Source organism: Fringilla coelebs, assembly GCF_963513975.1.
Source record: "Fringilla coelebs genome assembly, chromosome: 1".
NCBI lineage: Eukaryota > Metazoa > Chordata > Aves > Passeriformes > Fringillidae > Fringilla > Fringilla coelebs.
The window spans coordinates 28,002,313-28,023,927 of NC_140028.1; the positions used below are offsets into that span (position 1 = coordinate 28,002,313).

General features: G+C 36.9%; 1 protein-coding gene across 1 annotated transcript; it reads right to left on the reverse strand.

The window, feature by feature from the left end:
* Nucleotides 1-411: 411 nt before the first annotated feature.
* Nucleotides 412-20,688, reverse strand: ATP6V0D2 (ATPase H+ transporting V0 subunit d2; the record flags this gene model as incomplete). Its single annotated transcript, XM_084202037.1, has 8 exons — nucleotides 412-573; nucleotides 1,117-1,194; nucleotides 2,590-2,766; nucleotides 6,013-6,090; nucleotides 7,946-8,025; nucleotides 10,733-10,911; nucleotides 12,792-12,963; nucleotides 20,559-20,688. 8 exons carry the CDS (start codon nucleotides 20,686-20,688, stop codon nucleotides 412-414), a joined length of 1,056 nt encoding a protein of 351 aa, XP_084058163.1.
* Between the last annotated feature and the right edge of the window lie 927 nt (nucleotides 20,689-21,615).

The following is a 21,615-nucleotide window of genomic DNA, read 5'->3' on the forward strand; positions in this document are numbered from 1 at the left end:
AGAGACCCTGTGAGATAGAAGTACTGGTTTAATTGACCCTTTGAGAAAAACATCAATTAAAAAAAAAAAAAGCCATTAAAGAGCTTTTCAAATGTCATTGATACAAATCTAGGTTCCACAAAAGAGAAAGACTATGTATGTAAGACATTGCAGGAGGTTTTTATTGATCAATTAAATTAAAATAGGCACAGTGGGGAACAAATCTACCAACAAATTTGTGAATAAACCCATTAGTGTTTCCTTATGAAGTACTCGCATCTCTAATTGCATTACTTTTTTTCCTACGGTGATGTATGTAAGGAGGCTCATTAATACAATTTAAAATATCTGATAAGAGTTAATTTTTGAAGTAAGATTTTTCTTCTTTTCTATGAAATGATGCATCTTTTCAAGCATCATAGATTGTCAGATTTAGAAAATTGGAATGTAGTTGTTAATTTTGGTTCTGTGTCTCTGAGAAATGCATTCAGCAATCCATACAATATTCCTGCATTCTTGTTCCTTTAACTTCACATAGGCATAAAATACTCCAAAATGAAACTGGTTGTTGAATGCAAGCACATTCAACTTTACCTGTAGAAAAGATGAAACAAGTGTTATGATAAAATATCAAGGAAGGCAAATGAGATTTTTATATGGTAGTTTTTATGTTCAAGATTTCTTGCAGCTTTGCAACCATGATTATATTTAGCAATCTCTTGAGTATCAGCGTAATTGAAATGTCATCTGTGGAATAATTTTGGTAATAGACTACAGCAATATTACAGGAAATAAAAGACAGTGGTGAAATAACTTCTCTAGTAGATTACTCAAAATAAATTTAATTAAGTGGTGTTTATGAGATAGCTTTTGGATAGGCTATCAGGATTGATAGCTCTGTAAAGAGTCTTTAGAAGAATGTTATAGGATTAATTTTACTTTAAAAAATTAAAAAAAAAAAATAAAAAGGTAAATTCTTCTATTTTGATTCAGCCAAATGTTGACAGCCATCAAAAATCTGTGGTTTTGAATTGAAAGCAGTACAGTAGAATCAAAAGCCTGGTACCTCATTCTTATTTTAATTATTATTCCATGTGAATAACATTCATTTTTGTATGTTAACGCTACAAGTTTTACCTCATGTTCAAAAAATGCGTCCTCCAGTGTCTTTTCTCCAGTGCCACTCCCTACACCTTCAAACACAGCCTTGTATTCCTAAAAGCACAGACAACCACTCCATGGAAATAAGGTACTTTTGCATTCTCTGCAGCACAGACACCTTACATTGCTTTGTAAATTAATCTTTGTTAAGTAACCTTTCTGTATAGAAGACCTCCTTTATAGATTAAAATTCTACATAAATCAAAAGTTAAAAGCATATAATCAGCAAAAGAAAGAAAAATCACGTTTGTTCTTGTATTTCTTATCATCATTTCCAACAACTTAAATTAATTTGCTGAAGGCACTAAAAGAGACTTATTTTGGAATGACATGTGACCTTTCACTCCTTTGGGCAGAGAGCAGTGAACTTCTTGAACAAATAGTATCCATCAGAGCCAGAGCTCTAAATGGAGCCAAAACACTGTGAACTCTGATCATCACATTGGCTGCTCCTTTTATTTCCAGTAGTCAGCTGGATTTGCTTTACCTGCATTAATATTGTATCCAAATCCAGTAGTCTCATTTGTCATCCTGGAATATCCTGTGCAGATACATTTGACTTGATTTCTTAAGTGTTGCATTTTTGTGTAATTTCCTTCTCTTTGTGTTTGTTTTGTTTTTCCCTTATTAAAGTAGGAGTGTAGTAGAGGTCTACTACAATGGTTCCCAAATTCATCTAAATAACCCACCATCTCATGAACAGTCTTGCTCCATACCTCACTGGCACAGTAACTCATTATTAAAATGTTCTGTTTATGCATAGGAGCAGATGCACAGCTTCACCTTTGTGGGGTTTTTTTGTGGAAAAAGCAATAGACCAGACATTTTTTGTGCACCTACTTAGTGGTAGCATAAATATTAAAGTTAGAGTACAGCAGTTAATTCATAGATCAAGTGTTGCAGATTACTAATCTTTAATAACAACACTATTTGTATCAATATTAATATTTTCATCTAGTTCTTTGAATCAATTGGTGATTTAGAGAAAATATTTCAGAAGGGAATTTTTATGGTATACTGGCAATAAATCAAGTTTGAATAATCTGTGACATGAATTGTTTGGTCAGCTCAGTTTAAAATGCTGTATGGCTATGCTCCAAAATCTTGGAGACAGAAGCAATGAAGTGAAACTCAATTTGGGGAGAGTTAATGGAGTAGGAAGAGTTTTATTTACCAGATGTGATTTGCTGTTACTTAAACATCCTTGTAAGAGGAACTTTGTACTGCACTAATGTAATAATGTCTTATCTTAATCTTATCTCTTCATATCAAAAGTCTTTGATCCCATACACTTTTTTATGGGAACTTTAGTACCCTCTGCTGATTTTTTTCATCTCTCAAAAATTCTTTTAACTTATGTCTGTACTCTTAACAATTTTGCTGATGTCAGGAGATGCTGATTAACTATTTTTATATTGGCTTTTTGTTTTAATAAATTAGTTTACATACTGCATAGTATTCTGCAACACACTTCACTTGCTCGTAGTCATCTGCATTGGCCAACAGGTGTAAGCCTTCTGGATAAAGTTTTCCACAGGTTGGATACAGCTTCTCTCGGTCATCTTTACTCAGCTCAGTGCCAAATGAATTAATGGTGATGATAAAAGCACGTCTGTCTGCCTCAAACTTAATAAGCAAAGCAAAGAATAAAGAGGTGTTATTAGACATCTCATTCTAAATTAGGGTGGGCATATTCTGGGATTTTTTAGTAAGGCAAACTATGGAAATTTAATTTTTTTTTTTTAAGTCAACTTGAGAGCATTGGAAGCATACCTTACTTTTAAAATTTTAAATTCTTGTTTGCAAATATGCATTAAATTTTAACTAGAAAATCAACGAGATTTTGCTACTACAGTTTTTATTCTGTGATTTTTGTTCCAAAAATATCATTTCTGCTGCTTCCTCATTTCCCTGCTTAGTTACCCAGATGTTGACAAGAAAAAATATCTTCACACCCTCACATGTAAGATTATGCAATGATGATCTTATAAATACAACAAATAAAGGAAAGGACAAAGAATCAATAGTACTGCCTGTAACTCAAAGTGCTTTTGATAGCAAAAGTTGAATGAAAATCCTAAAAAAATGTAGCTTCTCAATGCACATATTTAAAATGATCATTTGATAAGGAGGAGGGGGCCATTTACTTGCCAATTAAAAGTTTTAAATGGCTCAAATAACAGTTAATTTTTAATACATAGACTCAAAGGCTATATGTCTTCTGTCAGGTTTAGATGCCTGTAGTATCTGTATTTTCACTGCAGCAGCAGACTGAAAGGCAATCCAATGTCTAGCCTTTGGGTTCTTATTTAGCACAAGGCAAAATTTCCCTTACGTATGACTTAAAAATGCAGTAGTAAATAAAAACAATCTTTTTTTCTGTCTTGAGATCTAAATTGACTATGGTTTTAATTCTTTCCTTTATTCCTTACTTTCATGTTTTAAGAACAGCAGAGCCCTTGCTAATTTCAGGGATTACAAAGGGAAAATCTTCCCAAGTGAAGTATATATAGTAGAGGCACATTTTAGGCAGCTTAAAAAATTTCTTATGCTGTAAATATTTGAGCTAGTTTAAGCAAAGAGGTGCTCTTTCATTTGAATAATAAGGCTTCATTTGCAACACTAATCTGCCACTTTAGCAAAAACACATATTCACATCTACTCTTGTGTATGGGAGCACACAATAACAGGAACTCACTACCCGCTGGCACTGGCTTCGAAGTAAGGAAAAGGAGTAAACAGTAAAGAAGTAATGAGAAGAAAATAAGCGTGCTTGAAAAGATTTCTAGCTAATGAATAACAGGGCCAAACTTCACTTCCCTAATTAATAAAAATAAGCCTATTAAACCTACTGAAACTATTTTAGAAGGACAAATTCTTTTTTTAACTTGTTGAAGCCATGTAGAATCTAGCTGTTAGATGTGTAATATTTTGTTGATAAAAAACGTTAGAGGCAATTGCAACTCATGGTGGCAGGTGTGGGTTCTGCTTCTGGTGGCTTCCAGTTTGAGAAAATTTTCAGGATAACTGCAACCCATTCTGACCTCTCAATTCATCAAATTATTGGCACATGAGGGTCTCCACAGAGAGCAAGGCCACGAGGCAACTACTTGGTGACAGTCCATCTGATTGCTGCAGGCAGAGGTGGAGTCAGAGGATGACCATTTCTTTAGTGCATGTTTGCATGTGGGAGACTGCTGGTTCAGAATTTAGCATGGGGCCATGCAAACAGACACAGCTCTAGCTGCAGTGCAGCGCAGTCCTGCAGTTTCTTGCCAGAATCGGGGATAAACATGTGGTGTGTGCTGTCCACGGTGGAAAAGAGATCATCAGTACTCTTAATATGGAAGTTTGGCACCACAGGTGGTAGTAAAGGAGCTGGGGAGCTAAATACCTCAGCCTCATCTGTGGGGTCAGGTTGGTAGTCTTACATATAAGATTACAAAATAAATAGCAAGTATTCATTTGAATAATTAAATAATTAAATAATTGGGGTTTTTGTGAATCCAATGATTAGCAGGCTGTTCTATGTCTCTTTTCATGTTAATAAAATGCTATAGAAAATGAAATCTTCTACAGAAAGAAGATTTTTTTTTTTCTATAGAAAAGTTTATCCTCCTGGCTGATTGACATTAGATAGGGATTTTAAAGAAGCTTATCATAGGCTAAATTGTTACCACTGATATAAAGGAAGTTTTACCACATGCTTAAACTAACATTAGTAAGTAATCTGCGCTGAGCATGAATTTCTGTTTAAAAACAAACTTTCTGAAAAATCTGAATCAACTATGCCAGCCAATCGGCTAGTCTCTTGATTTTTATTTTTGAGAGAAAAAAAGTCAAAATACTTAATTTCTCTTCAATTTAACTTGATTAGGAGAATTTTGTTTGGAGCATAAATTGAAACATTGTGACCTGCTTAATTAAAGTAGGAAATTGCAATCCCTTTTAGGACATTATTTTGTCAAATGTAATTCAGACACATTCTTCCCTGAGGAATGAGCTCCCAGGGTTATTATCTCTCTTCTAAATGCAAACTTTCAGTATGATGTCATCAGACCTCAGTGAATTTTTTTGGTTTCCAGGGTGTAAAATTGCTTATCCAGAAAAAAAGACTCCTGGAAGCAAGTGGGTGGTCTGGCTGTCAGCCTCTGCAAAGAATTGTGACAGACTAAGTGAGAAAAAATAGGGGACCTAAATGCTGAGAATTCAATTTTAGAAATTTCGGCACCTTTTATTAAAATAACCAAGACAAAAATATCATTCACTAGATGCATATATGCTTTGGGAGGAGGGCATTAGGAGCTTTGTACGCCATGGAAAAAAATATTAAACTTTGCTGAGTTGAGACAAAAACATAACACAGAATGTTCTACTTTTTATATGACACTAATTCCAAAGGTCACTCAACTCTAACCTCAATCTCTAATTTTATTAGGAGAGTAAACAAACATAGCAGTGCCGTGCAGCTTGAAGATTATTGATTAGTAAATAGAAAGTAATGCCAGGCTTTAGCTATCCCAAACTCAATAATCAAAATTTTTGGTTTTTCTACATAATGGAGAGAAATGTTAAAGGATAACAGGTTGAGATTTGTGAACCATTTCTTCTTTTCTGCTCTCAGATACAGAAAAATATTAACTGAGACTGGCTCCTCCTTAGTAGTGGTCTAGCTGCTTTTCTAGTAAAAAGGTAAAAATCATCCTTGAATACACTACTCATTACATCTTAGAAAAAACAAGTATATTTAGAGGAGAAGCAAACATTTCACAGATACCTTTGCAACTAAAGAGAAATTGAACAGAAAGAACAAAGTGAAACAATTATGAAAACGTGAAGTACTTTAATGTATAAAGACTGAATGTTTCTTACCTCAAGAATAGGTCTCATTATTTCTGCTGTAGTACCACCTTGTTTTTCACAAAACTTATAAAATGCCTCAAGGTAAGACTACATGAAAGGAGAAGAGGAATATTTTAAATGCTGCTTAAGACCTGGACCAGAATTGCACATAGCCATGAACCTAATTTTTAAATACTTCCATTAACTTCGATAATTCCACCTATGAATTTAAATTTTAAGTATGATCTTAATTACTTAGTTCAAATGAAAGTTGAAATATTCAAATGCAAATGTCTTGTTTTTACAATTTGAGATCAAATGTTTTCAAAAATTGTAATAAGAAAAATATTATGTTTTACTTGCTCTCTAAAGAAGGAACTTTTTGAGTTCCATTGAGCTTCCACTGCATAATAAGCAGATGGCTAAAGAAAACTCTTCATTTATAGTGTGTGGAGGAGGGGATTTGGGCATATGCCACGGCTGTTGGGCCAGCAGGATGAGGATACACAAACTAATCCCTGCTGCTCTACCCTAAACCCTGGATTAGGATAGAGCAGCAGACAAAGCTTCTGTAATACTGGTCTGCAGAGCCCTCTGGTCTATTAAGGATTCTGGCATCTGCACCCATTTCAAAATACCTGTGCAGGAAAGACACTAAATATCTGAGATGCTGTTCTGCCTGCCTCTCAATCTCCCAAAATACTGTGTTAGAGAACATTTATGTTGAAATGCATTTGCTACAACTTCACGCAATCTTGTTAGGAGCTGTCACTAACTATGCAATTAAGTGAATTTTAAGTAGAGACATCTCAAGGGGGATCTACTGCATAGAATTATGCATTAGGTTCTGTATGGTGCTCTCTGATAGTAGAGCAGAAGCAATTGATCACATTGACAGCTGAAGTAAAGGAGAAATTATCTATTAATAATTTAATAGTGTTTGCTGAATGCTCCCCCTAATTACTCAGAGGAGCAAGAAGAAAAAAAAATAGATTTGATAAGTATTAATATATATGTCCATCCGCACAGGAGAAAAGAATCAAATATGTATGTTGCCAAACTGGAAAAAGTGTCTAGTATAGTAATACTGTGAAAGAATTAAAATTCAGTAAAAAATTAGTATACATAGGCATAAATAATGTTGTATTGAATGAGAGAATTAGTAAACATTTTAAGAATTAAAAATCGACTTTGGAATTTATAAATATCATTTGTAAGACAAACAGAATTTTATTTTCTTTTCCCCTAGTGCAATCAGATCACTGTAAAAATACTTCCTGCAATCTGGGGAATCCACCGTCAAAAAAAGATGATAAAGATTTTGAAGAGAAGAACCATTGATGGATTGGAGTATGTATAGCCTTTAAAGAGACCATTGTAAGAGTAGTGACCTGTGTGCTAAGATTTGTAAAATACTTTGAAAATACAAGGCTCACGTTAAATGCATATCCTTGCAGCACTGTGCTGTAACAATGCTAAAAATTATTTTTAAAGGAAGAAAATTATACAAAATCCCTAAGTAAAAATCATGTTAGCTAGACTTAAAACCATTAGACCCTTTCAAAACTCATCTTCCTTATATAAATAAAGATAAATGTTAGCCAAAATCCTGCCTAGGCTCACTCAGGAGGTCAGCGTTCTCTGGCTTTTGGTGGCTGAGTTATTCATAAACAAATATGGATCTGGATATTAGCCTGACATCTAAAGCATTTTCATTAATGCGATATTAAATTAGAATTTGGATGCAGACCTAAAATTTGAGAAGTCCCCAGGCAGTGGAGTAGAAATGGAAGCAGCTGGGTTTCATTCCTGGACTTGAAATCAACCAGATGACCTTACACAACTTGCTATATCTCACCTTACTTCTGTTTCCCTATCCATAAAACAGGGTTGATGATACTGACCTGCTTTGTTGAGACATTTGATAAACCCCAAATATTATCATTTTGTTGCAAAGACTTGCCTTGTACAGTTTGTTGCGCATTATTTCAATGTTCATTTCATCCAGGTCGTTTTCAGACAGGCAGTCTTGAAAAAAAGCAGCTGAAATAGAGTTTATAACATAGCAGTATAAATCTGTATGCTGATAATATGCATCTCCTGTCTCTTGCTCACCAGAGTGTGAACAAGGATCCAAAGGTTCTGTTGTATGAGAAAGGGTGATATAAAAAAGAGGAAGAAAAATCCGCTTGGTTTTCCACTTATCCTCCTATCCCCTTCTTTTTAATGAGAATCTGCACTGAGGGGAATCAATCAGTGCTGCAGGCAGAGCCCATGCCTCCAGAGAGAATCAAATGGGAATGCTAATGAAAGTCCTAATCTTCTCTAAAGTATACAGTTTGGTTATTATGGAGATTTTCTAGCGAGGGACATGAAAAATAATTTTTGTCTGAAATCATGCAGGTATTCTGCAGTTGTTAAGGAGAATCCTCTTTCCTATTTTCCCTTTTCTTCTTTGCGTATGTAGTGTGGGAAAGGCAACAGGTTGCAGCTGATAAAGGGCACATGCTTTGACCTTGACCATCTGTGCTTATGGGTCCTTGGCAGAACTGACTAAGGAGCAAGCTTTTGAGTAGGGAGGCAGTGGATGAATTTCACTTGTGCAGCTGGACCATTTTAAAATATAATATTCATAACCAACATGTGCCTCTCACTGTTCCTGAGCTATCCCAGTGGGGCAGAGTAGTACCATATGAAAATGTATTTTCCCAAGCAGTGGCAATGGAAGATAGTATTTACAGAGAACATATGAGTCTGACCATGTTTTGTGGTCTTATCCCTTCCTACTTTTCCATCATTCAGATTTTGAATGGAGAATATCAGGAAGTGTAGCCCTAAGAGTTCCCTTCAGTATCTCCTTATAGATCTATTGCTCACAAATTTGTCCCATGACTCTAAAGAGCTGATAACCCTCTAACACTCTATTCTGTTATGAACTAGTTTAGCAAAAAGAAAAAAAAAAAAAAGCCAGAAATTTACTACCAGCTGTGTGAAAACAGTGGTTTAGTTTCCTTTTAAAACTAGTTTTCTGCTGGCACTTGTCTTCTTAAGGATTTGCTAAGCAGCAGTTCATAACTCACTGTGAACAAACCACTGCTCTAAGGAATCTGTAAACCATGTCCATATCTCTCATCAGCTTTGTCCACTCCAAACTGCAGTCTGGAATTTTTAGTCTGTCTACACATGGCAGCACTGTTCATTTTAGCTGTCCTGCTCTGTCCCTTCTCAGATTTCACTGTACAGTGTGCCAGTGCCCAGGCACTGATGGCAGTGTGCTGCAGGGTGGCCTCTGTGAGGGAAAGGCAGGACTGTGCTGTGCTGGACACAGGCAGCTGCAGCTGGGACCCACCAAGGGCACAGCCCAGCCCCTCAGTCGAGCAGGTGTATCTGAAGGGGGCCTACCTGAAAAACAAACTGGGACTTTTTACAGGGCATGTAATGATAGGACAATGGGGAATGGCTTTAAATCGAAAGAGGGTAAGTTTAGATTAGGTATTAGGAGAAATTCTTTCCTGTGATGAGGATGATGTGACAGGAATAGGTTGCCCAGGGAAGTTGTGGATGCCCCATCTCTAGAATTATCCAAGGTCTGGTTGCATGGGGCTCTGAGCAACCTGGTCTAGTGGAAGGCGTCCTTGCCCATGGCAGGTGGATTGGATCTAGGTGATTTTTTAGCTCACTCCCTCCCCAAACCATTCTATGATTCTATGGCTCTAAACTCCCCCTGCTCCTTGTGACTGCCCTACCTGTCTGGAGAGACAGCAGGGCAGAGAAGAGGAGCCTGGCATGAAGGAGCAACAAAGGCTGGAGGAAAGGTATTTTCCCCAAGTGTCTAAGTGTTTCATTATTTTCTCTTTGTTTCCTTATATCTGGATCAGTAATTAATTATGTCATACATATATAAATCAGTAATAAATCAAGTTAATTTCCCCGCAGATTTAGTCTGGTTTGCCTGCAACAGAACTTTGTGGGTGATCTCAACCCACAATCTATTTTCCCACCTTTCTTCTCCCCCTCATTGTGCTGAGAGTAGGGGGTGAGTAAGTGGCTGGGTGGGAATTTTTTTCTGTCTGGGGCCAACCTATCACACCTTTTTGAGAAACAGAACCCAAAACCTCTCAGAACTGAAGATGAAGTCACATAATGGTTTCAAATACATTCAAATACATCCAGCTCTGCCTTATTCTCAGTGTCCTTCACAGGCTATTAGGTTTTGTTCATGTTGGCTGCTGCACCACATTGAGAAGAGTTTCATCTTAATTTCATAATGTGACATTCCCAGACTTTACCCTGCTTTGCTCTTTGATTTTGTTCTTCAAAATAGGACTTCTTATATTTGAACCATGCACAAATCTCAAGAGGGAATCTGGGTTCTACCACGACATCTAATATTTATTAGTAGCTGTCTGTCTGCTTGATCCTTAGAGAAGACATATTTTTTTAATATAATGTAGGTTTTGAAATAAAAATAAATACATTTTAAATCAGTGACTACTTTGAATAGAAAAGGTATACATTGCACTTCTTGAGTAACATGGTTTTTTCTGAGTCTGCTACCCAAGGTGGATATAGAAGTTATTAATAAATGTAAATAGAATATGTTCCTGAACACCACTTCAGATGTTCTTGATCTACAAGATTTGTGTTAACAAAACACAGTATATCCAGTGGGAAACATCCTGTTCTAAAAGAATACAGGATTAGTAGTTTTGAAAAAAAAAAAAAGAAAATAATAGCTTAGTGTTTTTACCTAATGGTGTGTCAACCAAAATTGCATTGAAGAGTTCAGTTGGGTTTGAGGCAATGCTGACTGCTTCCATTTGCTCAAAGCTCCCCAATGGATGGCACTTGGGAACAAGTTCAGCTATGGGTCGCTGATGCAATGTGCCAGTTATTAAAAGAATTACATTGTCAATCATATAGCTGTATCTGTATTGGAAGGAAAAAGTAAAAATAAATTATTTTTATAATCGACTTTGACTTGAAAAAATAAAAACCAAAAATTTTTGAAAATTAGCTGTAATACCAAAGTATTATCAGAATGCATGTTCATTCTGTGTCAATAGCTCATCAAAAATCAACAGAAGTTTTTCAATAGCAAGTAGATAACACAGTAGTTTTAAACCTGATTGATACCTGATTGATATGACTGATTTAGAAAATGGACATTTTAAAGAAGGTGGTACTGACATGACTATCATATAACAGATGAGATGTAGTTTCACTGTAATAAGCAACAATTAGTGGTATCCAAAGCTAATCACCTGAGCTAACAACTTTTCAAGTTTGAGATTTTTAAATTTCATATATACCATCTGGACAAAGAAGTATGTGGGAATCTCGGCACTAACACTGCAGAGTTCATGTAGTTGGTCCAATCTTAAGTTTTCTTCTCACTCATCTTTAAACATCCTCCCATCAGGGAGCTAAGAACAGGCTCTTACGGATTTCTTCTCTTAAAGTTTTCTTTTGAGTAGACGTTTTCTATCAGCTTCATACTAGTTTTAGTGTCAAAGGGGCTGATGAGTGTCTTGTCAGTGACTTGGAAATGGGAAGGCAATTCCCTTGAATGCCAGTCTTGAGTTTGCATTGTTGACTAAGAACACAGCTAGAAACATACAGGGATTTCTATATGTTCTCACCCAAAATAAGTAAAAAGGGCTTGAGAATCTGGTGGAAGGTGGTTCAATGATTTGTGTGAAATATCTCTAACCAGTGTATCCATAATTTGAAAAAAAACCAACAGTGATCAAAGGCTGTGCTTACACATCTATACATTTATGTCAATGAGTGTGAGAAAAGAACTGCCGAAACTTTCATGCTTTCATTTTTATTTCCCTGAAACAAAATGTAAACATTGCATGCCCACAGGCATCCTAGGACAGCCTTTAAGATCCTGTTAATATATCAGCCTAAAAGTGATCAGCTACACATGACCAGGAAAAAAAATAGTGATAGTTTCTTTTTAACTGTTATAATAAAACTGCTCCTTGAAAGTTAGTTGAACAGTTCATTGTTCTTGTTAAAATATATTAAAAGTATAAGATCAAGGGGGGTAAACAGTTGAATTATCCTGCTGGTATTGCATGGTATTAGTCCATGTTGTTATATTGCTATAAAGCTGATCCCTGTTCTTAAAGTTGTTTAATTCATTCATTTGCAAGTTTCATCTATTTATGATGGTATTGAGATGAGAGATTTCTCTTCATCTGGCATCAAACAGCAGGTGAACTTTCAAATAAAGCTACTTGGATCTAAGTACCTTGCAATATACCATATAAAGTCCTTCTGTTTTTTATTTATTTTGTCAAATAGTACAAAAATTATGACAGGTGTAGGATGTGTTGTCCTTCCCCCTTTAAAAAAGGTCTACAATTTACCACATACCTAGGAATAAATCATTTCCCTCTGCTTCATGAAATTGTTAAAATTGCATGAATCACACCCCCCTCCAAAATGTAGTTTTTCAACTTGTCTGACTTAAACAATGTTTGAAACATTAAACCATTTTTAAATTAATTAATCTCTACCACTTCTTCTGCCGCTGTTCACACAAAGAAAACTGCTTCTGTTTAAATTAATTAGGTACAAAGACAACAGCTCTTAATATACACATACTGTATCAGAATTTATATTAGCAAGTAAAACATGCCAATGTAGCAGTATCAAAGTAATTTTGCTGGTTTTAGAACATAATACAAATTCCAATATGTTTCATTTACACTATTGTAACTGCTTTTTCTGTGTGGTAAGATATGTGGTAAGCTATTTTACTACTGTGCGGTAAGCTATGGGGTAATATTACTTACGTGACAAAATTCAGAAAAGTGGCAAGTGGTTCAAAAGCATGGTTTCTAAAGTAATGAAATTCTGTGAGTAGTTTTGTTTTCAGTTTTTCATCGATGGTGGAAACAGTGAGAGGGCCAGTTTCATTTGCCAAGAAATTGCCATAGTCTGTAGTCTGTAGATGTAACTTCAGATCTGAAATTCAGGAAAGATCATGAGAATAAACTTTCATATTGTCTGCAACCAAATTTTTTTTAAAAGTTAATTTCTAATACACTTTTATATTAAGCAGCTGATAATACTCTATTGAAAAGTTTTTTGCATAGCTATAATAGAGTGTAAAAGCAAAATTGATGCAAATTTGTACTGCCTTCTACCAGTAAGACTTTCTGCAAACTGTAGGAAAGAACAAATAATTTATGCCTTTGTCAGAAGTTTCACCATCAGCTTTCATTTTCAGATATACCAGATAGACTGTTACTCACTACTGTCTCTAGTCCCTCCCTCATCAGGTTTGTTCAATGTTTCGATTTCACTGATTTGCACCATTACAATGTGTCAGTTCTTTTGTCTGCTGCACACTCATGGACTGTTTTGCATTAATAGGAATAATCCTTTAACTTTGGTAAGGTCTTAAATATTCCCATGAAACATCTAAATCTCAGATTGTAATCTTCTGTTATCAGGCTGCCTGAAGAAGAGAAGAAAATACATCTTGCCTGGCACACATTCTGGACTCCAAATGGATTCTGCAGTGGAGCATTTGAAAGGGGAGAGTTTACACTCTCTTAGCATTTCTGGTTTGTCTTTCTCTGATTTATGACTGCTAATAGCAAATCCTAAGAAGCTGTTCCAGAAACATGGGTGATTGTGACATTTTCTGTTTGAGCTCTCGACCCTGGTGACTGGGGAAAATGAGTTGTTTTGACCACAAAGTTAAAAGAAACTTTCATGATATCCTATGACGAATTTTCTCTGCTAGCCATTTTTTACCATGAGGCATAAGCAAGCATTTGAATAATTTTTTGCTGTTCAAAGCAGTTTAATGTTTTCTTTTAGAAAAGGCCTCACTGCAATCCATAATTGTGTTCAAATGCTATATTAAAACTATTTTAAATGATAGATTGGGATTCTGTATATGATTTGGGCATTCATAATAATTAGATTTCTATCTGAAATCTGAACTGATAATTAGGGAAAAGGACAGCAACACTTCCACTGATAGAAATAAGGTTGTACCTGTAAGGAAGTTAATTTGCACTTAGCAAGGTAAGCATTTTTCAGTACAGTAGCTGTTGTCTATTTCCCTAGGTGGATACTTCCTTAGTATGCAATAAGGCTGCCTACACTGAGACTTAAAGCAAAAAAACTACTACAGTGTGAAGCAGACTCCTACGTTTAGCACTGTAGCTTACTGAGATAAAATTCACAGAGTCTTCTATACAAGTTGGCTGCTTCTCAAGGTTGCTCAGAGTCCTGTCCAAATCTGGCCATGAATGTTTCCAACCTCTCTAGGCAACCTCTTCCACTGTTTAACCACCCTCCTTTTAAAATATTTCTTCCTTATATTTAGTCTGAATCTATCCTCTTTTCGTTTGAAGCCATTGCCCCCTGTCCTATTGCTACAAGCCCTATTAAAAACTTGTCTCTATCTTTCTTGTAACTCCCCTCAGGTACTGAAAGTTGGCAATAAAGTCTTCCTAGAACCTTCTCCAGGATCAACAGTCCCAAATGTCTCAGCTTTTCCTCACAGGAGAGACATTCCAGCCCTCTGATCATCTCTGTGTCCCTACTCAGGACTCAGTCCAAGAGGCCCATGTCCTTCCTGAGCTGGGGACCCTGGAATTGGACACACTACTCCAGGTGGAGTCTCTCGAGGGCGGAGCAGAGGGGCAGAAACATTTCCCTCCCTTGCTTTAGACACAGCCCAGGATGCAGTTAGTTTTCTGTGCTGTGAGCACACATTTTCAGCTCACATCTGACATTTTTTCCAAGAGTAGGAGACATTCAAGTCCCTTCCCATAGGTCTGCTCTGAACTCCTTCCTGCCCCAGCCTGTGTTGATACCAGGGACTGCATGACCCAGGTGCAGGACCTTACGTTGGCCTCCTTGAATCTCGTGAGATTCCCATGGGCTCACTTCTCCAGCTTTGGTAGGTCCCTCTAAATGACATCCTGTCCCTCAGTTGTGTCAACTGCACCACTCACTCAGTTTGGTGTCACATGCACCAGTCAGTTTGGTGCCACCTGCAAACTTGTTGACAGTGCACTCGATCCCACTGTCTGTGTCACTGATGAAAGTATCAAACACTACTGGTCCCAGAAAGGACCCGTCAGGGGCACCGTGCAGCACTGAGCTCTATCTGGACCTTGAAGCATTGCCCACTACTCTCTGTATGCAACCACTCAGCCAGTTCCTTATCTGTGGGAACCCAGGACATTCATTTGACTGCCCTGTAGGACTCAAGACCTAGGCAGGGAACTCAGAGACCTTGGCACGGAGTCAAAAACACCTGTGCTTTTCAATTTTTACCCATGGAAACAATTACCAACTTTGTGTGAAGATTTGCAAGTCACAAGAGTTTGAGTAGAATGGTAGTAAATTTATCACAGGGTGAAAAAGTAGAATTTTGGGGATTTAGAATGGGGGTTCAAGAGGCAAGATAGAGGAATCTGGGCATGACCATCCTTCTTCTTCTTCTTCTTCTTCTTCTTCTTCTTCTTCTTCTTCTTCTTCTTCTTCTTCTTGTCCTCCATCTTCTGCTGTGATGGTGGCACTTTTGGATTGGTTTAGGATAGAGACAGACTGTCTAACATAGGTGATAGGTATTGGAAAATTATTGTAAATGAAGTACACATAGTTTTAGTATAAAAAGGTAACACCGCCCCAAGGGTGATCAGTGTGCATCAACCCGACCTGCTGGACAGACCTCCTCAGGTCCAAAAAAGAATGTATTAGATAAGAGAAAATAAACAACCCTGAAAACCAGAACTGAGGAATCTCAACTTCTTCTTTAGTTGCCAGGCTGGGAAAAAAGACTCTTTAATACCTTGGTAGCCATTCCAGCAGTGCAAAACTCAAGACTTATCCACCAAATATAGCCTATTCATCAAATCCATATCAAATGACATAACACACTTAGAACAAGTCATACTTTCAGTACCAGCTTCCATGTAGGAAGAGGGGAAATAGAATCCAAATATGAAAAAAGAAACACAATTGAAGAAAGAGGGAAAGGTAAGCAAGACTAAGAGAAAAATAAAAATGCAGTTATACCCAGAAATTAGTCTATGTATACCAAGTTTTTACAAGCTCATTAATATTTTGATTTTACACTTACATTTCCTGTGAGAACTGTTCATTCCTACTTTTCTCTTCTTTTTTTTGTGGCAAAGAGTACAAAAATATTTGACATATGCTGAGATTAGATAATACTGCTTTATTAGATGCAGAGTTCAGTTCCAACTTTTCTCAATTCCTTTTCAGATGAACCACAGATATCTACTTTTAGCCACACTGTGTAAATGCCTTTCAAACACAGTACTTTTCAGGGGTTAACTACATAAAGCAGACTGTAAAACCCAAATATGAGCCCCAAGTATTGACCATTCTGAAGTGTGATTAACATCATCATAAGATGAACAGAAAGAAAAACCTGCTGATCGAGAGTAGTTTCACAAGACTTTGTTACTGTTCCTCAGTTCTCTGATTGATTTGAGTGGCTTCATAAACCATAAGGCATGAAAAATATTAGCTATAATTCATTAAATAGCCTTACCCATCTCCCAAAAGCTATGGAGGAAATGTTATACCCAGGAATGTTGGGTTTAAAACCCTGTAAGTTACACAGCCTGCTTTATAGATTTATTTATTTATTTAACTGAATAAATAAATGCCAACCTGCATACTGTAGGTAAGAAAAAATATTTGACTCTATCTCATGGTCTTGGTCAAAACAATTATCCACAAGCTCCAATACCATACAATATCAACGAGGAAGGTCATAAGCACAGTTCACATCAAGACAGAGTTCAGTGCAGCTCAGAGACTGAACTGGTGGACCTAAATTATAGTCCTTTCTTTGCTGCTGGCATAAAGAAGGCCTGGGAACTATTGGTGTCAGACACTTGCACTAGTGACGTGACTTGGTGACTCGGCAGGAGTAGATGGCTGAGCATTACAGGGGCCTCAGACATTCAATAAAAGGTTTTGGTGATCATTCCTGTTCACCAAAACCTTTTATTGATGGTAGCTGCTCCTTGGAGACCTACACAAGACTCTGGACTTTGTCCTAAAGATCCCTAGGGAAGAAAATTCCTGTATTTCAATTGTCATCCATTCATTTTGATTGCCATCCATATGCATTGTCCATTTCCTCATTAAATTGCACACAGTAAAACAACTTATAGGAAAAGTAGGACCTTAAATAATTACATGAGTTTACTCACAACTGAACAGCAAACAAACACAATTAATGAAAGTATGGCTAAAAGGAATTAATGCACAGAGGGAGACTAGTTTAAGATGATTGCAGTTAAGACAGGAATGATCCTGATCAAAAAGAAAGAAAGTCTTGTGAAAACTTTAACAAAGTGTTGACCTGGTCTCTTGGCACCAAGTTCATGGTAATTTGTCTGACCCCTCACTTTGATAGCAATAACCAGCTAGCTGCAGTTTTCTTTCCTTTAACACTGTTATTTCAGCCACCATGTGCTGGCAGGCCCTGGCTGTGGCAAGTTAAGTAAACTTGTTTCAGTGATTCTGTTGGGACCATAGTTGAGATGCTTGTTCTTCTGTGACCTACCCTGCTTTCTACAGAGCAGAAGTCTTTCTATCACAGAAAAAAGCAAGGGAAGAACAAAACACTGCCTTTAAACACCTCCACACTCCCACACCCCCATATTTTACTTCAAAACTGGTTGCTCTGGGAACCTCATTCCCTTGAAACAGATGATGCCATAGAGCCAAACCAGTAGCATGCAGCCCATGAGGTAGCTCCATGGAAATCATAGTTCAACCAAGCTGAAAAAGGATTTCTAAATGGGGCTGAAAGCCTCTCCTCCTGTCTGTATGGCCCTGAATTGAGAGGACACAGTGGTATCATTAGGCTGTTAGCAGTCTTCTTTTTTAATTTCCATCTCGCTTTTACACTTGCTCTGTGATTATCAAGCAGATGTAAAGCACTAATCTACGGTTTTTCTTGTGGTTCTTGAGCAGCGATGTTATGGTTTCCTCTCTAGAGATACCAAAACCACTTTGAAATTAAAAGATCTTTTTGCTTCTGTTTATGGGTTGCTTTGAGTGGTTTTGATTTTTGTTTCCTGCTTGTTTGTTTTAGCATATTTATAGTGGTTTTAGTTAGGCTATTTTTTGTGGTGTGATGCTAAGCCACAGAATGCAGAATAGGGTAAATTTATTACCTTTTAATGTGAAGACATGATGGCACTACTGAGCAAACATCACATAACTACAGCACAGATCCTCTTGCTGAATATTTCAAATTTAAATAAAAGACAATGTATGAAATTTACTTTGGAAATGTACTTTAGGTAGGAGTCTGTGGGTTTCGTGCACTCTATACTCACGGTGAAAGTTCAGTATTACAGCATCCTACATGTGCAGAGAAATAAGTGTGTTTAGCATCATGTAGAAATCCGTTATTTTTATATTTCTCATATTTTCATTATAAATAATATATTTGGTAGGTAAATGGTGGGAATCTGTTAGCTGTCTATAATAAGTAGAAAAAAGTTACAGTGGTGAAAGAGATGCAGCTGAATAGAGAAAAAGGGGAAGTGATAGTGGGTAATAGAGATGTGCTTGTAGGAGGGAGTATGAGGGCTGCTGCTTCTATTGATGAAATAACTTGTCTTCTAAAATTGAATGAACACTAGAAAAATAAGTTTCAAAAATAAAACTAATTGTTCTTCCTATTATATATTTTAATTAAGAATAGCTTTTATCTCTTTGTTGTTACCTGTCCATCTGCCTCATGCTCTTAAAAATATTGAAGGTTTATATATCTTAGAAATATTTAGTAAATAACTTCCTCATGGTGGTAAATAACTTCCTTATAGCATGATTTAAAATTTAAGGTTTTTTTAGCTGTGCTAAACTTAACATGAGCAAGTATTCTTTTGTGAAGGGTACAAATAATCCCTTTTGCTTATATGTTTTTAACTGCATATCTTTTCTTCTTATTCAGAAGCAACCAAGAATTTTTTCCTTCATGAAGCTTTGGATGACATCATTTATTGAGTTCATCTGCAGGGAGAAGTGAAGTGACAGCAGAGTTTAGTTATTCTAGCAATCTGTTCTTTGTGTCTTTTATAGACATTTGAAGCTGTTACCTTTTTTCAAAGTCTGTATCCTTATGCAGTAGGACTTTTTCACTTAAACAATTAAATGCTATAGCAAGAGTTTCTGTAGAGTCTGTAAGTTGCATAGATCACAAATGCTGGAACAAATAGGGTAAAGAAACAGTTGATTTTGTCCAGCTGACATAAGGAATAGATTTCAGTTCTCAGAGTAATTGTATACATCTGCTCTGTGTGCCTGAACTGCCACTGTATTTAATGGAGAGCTGGTACAGCTCTCCAATTTATCAGCAGAAGTAGACACATGCACGTGGTCTGCTCAGTAGTGTCTAGATTCCATTGACTGTACTGATAAACTCTTTTTTACCGTATTCCTATAAGAGCAACTTTGTTCTGCAGACAGGTAAATATCTACATGCATTTCTTTAACTGTAGTTGTTTTAATCTGAGAGATGAATGGCAAGCAATCTACCCAGACTTGTGTTATTACTTATATTAATAGTTTAGACAGCCTCAAAACCCTGTTGGATATGGGAATCATCATTCTTCCCTTTTTCTTACTCCAAACCCATTACTGCATGTACAAATCAGCCAAAGCTTAAAATAGAGTGAGCTTATTCATTCTCCTTCTTCCTCTTCCAAACTGATCTAATAGACTGCAAGTTATAGAAATTGAGTGTGTAATCATAGCTTTCATTTTGCAGTCAGGAAAAGGAACTTTATGTTCCTTTAGAAAGGTGATTTCTTTCAGTTGCATTTTTTCCTGCCAAGTGTCTAAAGGTATGGCGTATGATTCTTTGGTACAAGTCTGTCTTCATCAGGCTGTGACCAGTCTTGGCCACAGAAAGCTGTTTTGGAAACTACTGTGTGTTCTCTTTATTACTGTGGCAAAGTCACCTTGAAAAGAGCTTTTCTTTTTTTTTCTTTTTTTTTTTCTTTTTTTTTCTTTTTTTTTTTTTCCTATTTCCTAAGTTTTATCTTTGTGGAGACTAGTTTTCTGTTCCTGGTAAACAGAGTCTTCACCACTGCCCTAAAACTCAGGAAGTAACAAATTACTAAAATCATGTGTTTTATTGAGAAACTCAGAGCCAAATAGCAAGCTTTTAACAAGATTTTGGAAACTGTTTTATACAGCTGAAATGGTATGAAAGTTCGAAACCTGAAGTGTTCTATAGCATGGCTAAAATCTGTGAGAGGGTTGTCAATCTCCATAAGAGCTCTGTGGATGAGATTTCTAAACCTTATCAGTAAACCAGAAAGCCCCATTGTCTGCATTGCTTAGCAAATTACAGCCTGCACTCAAATCACAGACTATGGAAAGCTATTAACTTAAATATGAGAACAGTTCTTCAGAGGACATCAGGGTTATCTCTGGGTTTAAGAAGAACTCTCAGCAGTTCAGTCTTTTACCTTCCCTTCTTCAAGCACCTAAGCAACAGTGTTTCTTCCTGGATAAAATAAACCAGCACTTACCTTCTAGCGTCTCACACTGTGCTAAATTGACGTAGTCCGCACTTGTCAAGATCCCACCTTTGAACCCTCGGACCAGACCCTCCAAGTAGCCATGGTCCACATTGAAGTAAAACTCTGAGTATCCTGGCATGGAGAAAAAAGATATTTAATCTCTCTTCTGGGTTCTTGATGGCACTGAATATCTGCCACCAACTGTTTTTCCCCTCTTTGGAAGGAGTGACAAATAGTCACGGAATTCCTGCCAGCCTATGACTGTGTTTTACCAACTGGTTTCTTCCTGTTTCTTGCTCTTACTGTAGTTCCAGTACAGTTGATGCTTACACAACAGCCAGCCAGTAAATCCAACTCCCTCCTGTCAAAGCCAGAAAATGAACCTGTTATGGTTGGAAGAGAAGCCAAAAAGGAAGTGCAGGATTTAACCCCTGCTTGCAAGGATGTTCTGCACTGCTTGGAGAATGAGAAAGCACGTTACAAAGCTTGAATAAAACTGCTTTATAAACAGGAAGTTGTCTGAGAATGCCTATAGAGGAAATATTTCTGCAGTAAAATAGTAGTCTGTGGCAGAACAGAGCCTATTCAAGGAGCTTAGATGGTTTGGTAGTGTCCCTGTATTGCTTTCTTTTTTTAACATTTTTGCTTGCTGGAAATTTTCTGCTGCTCATCTCTATCACCAAATATGTATACGAATTATAAGAGCCTTCTAATAATTAGTGTGAACATTAGATGATGTGCAGAGGTGAAAGGTTTTTGAAGGGTTTGACTTTCATTGTCCTTGAAAGTCAGTATCCAGAACTTGCCTCAAAACCATAGTTTGTCCTGGTGTGCCACCCACATCTAAAAGCACACACTCATTTTTCAGAGCTTTGAACATGTTTGGTGTATTGTGTTGGCTGAAGGCATGCACCATGGCTAGTCTGTTGACTTGTGCTGAAGTGTGGCTGCAGCAAGAGTTGTGAGTTGGCAGCTGCTGGGACAAGGCTGTGACTATGACACCTCCCCTCTCCTGGGATGGGAGAAACTGATGAGACCTTGGTATTCACCAGATGTTTCCTCTTTA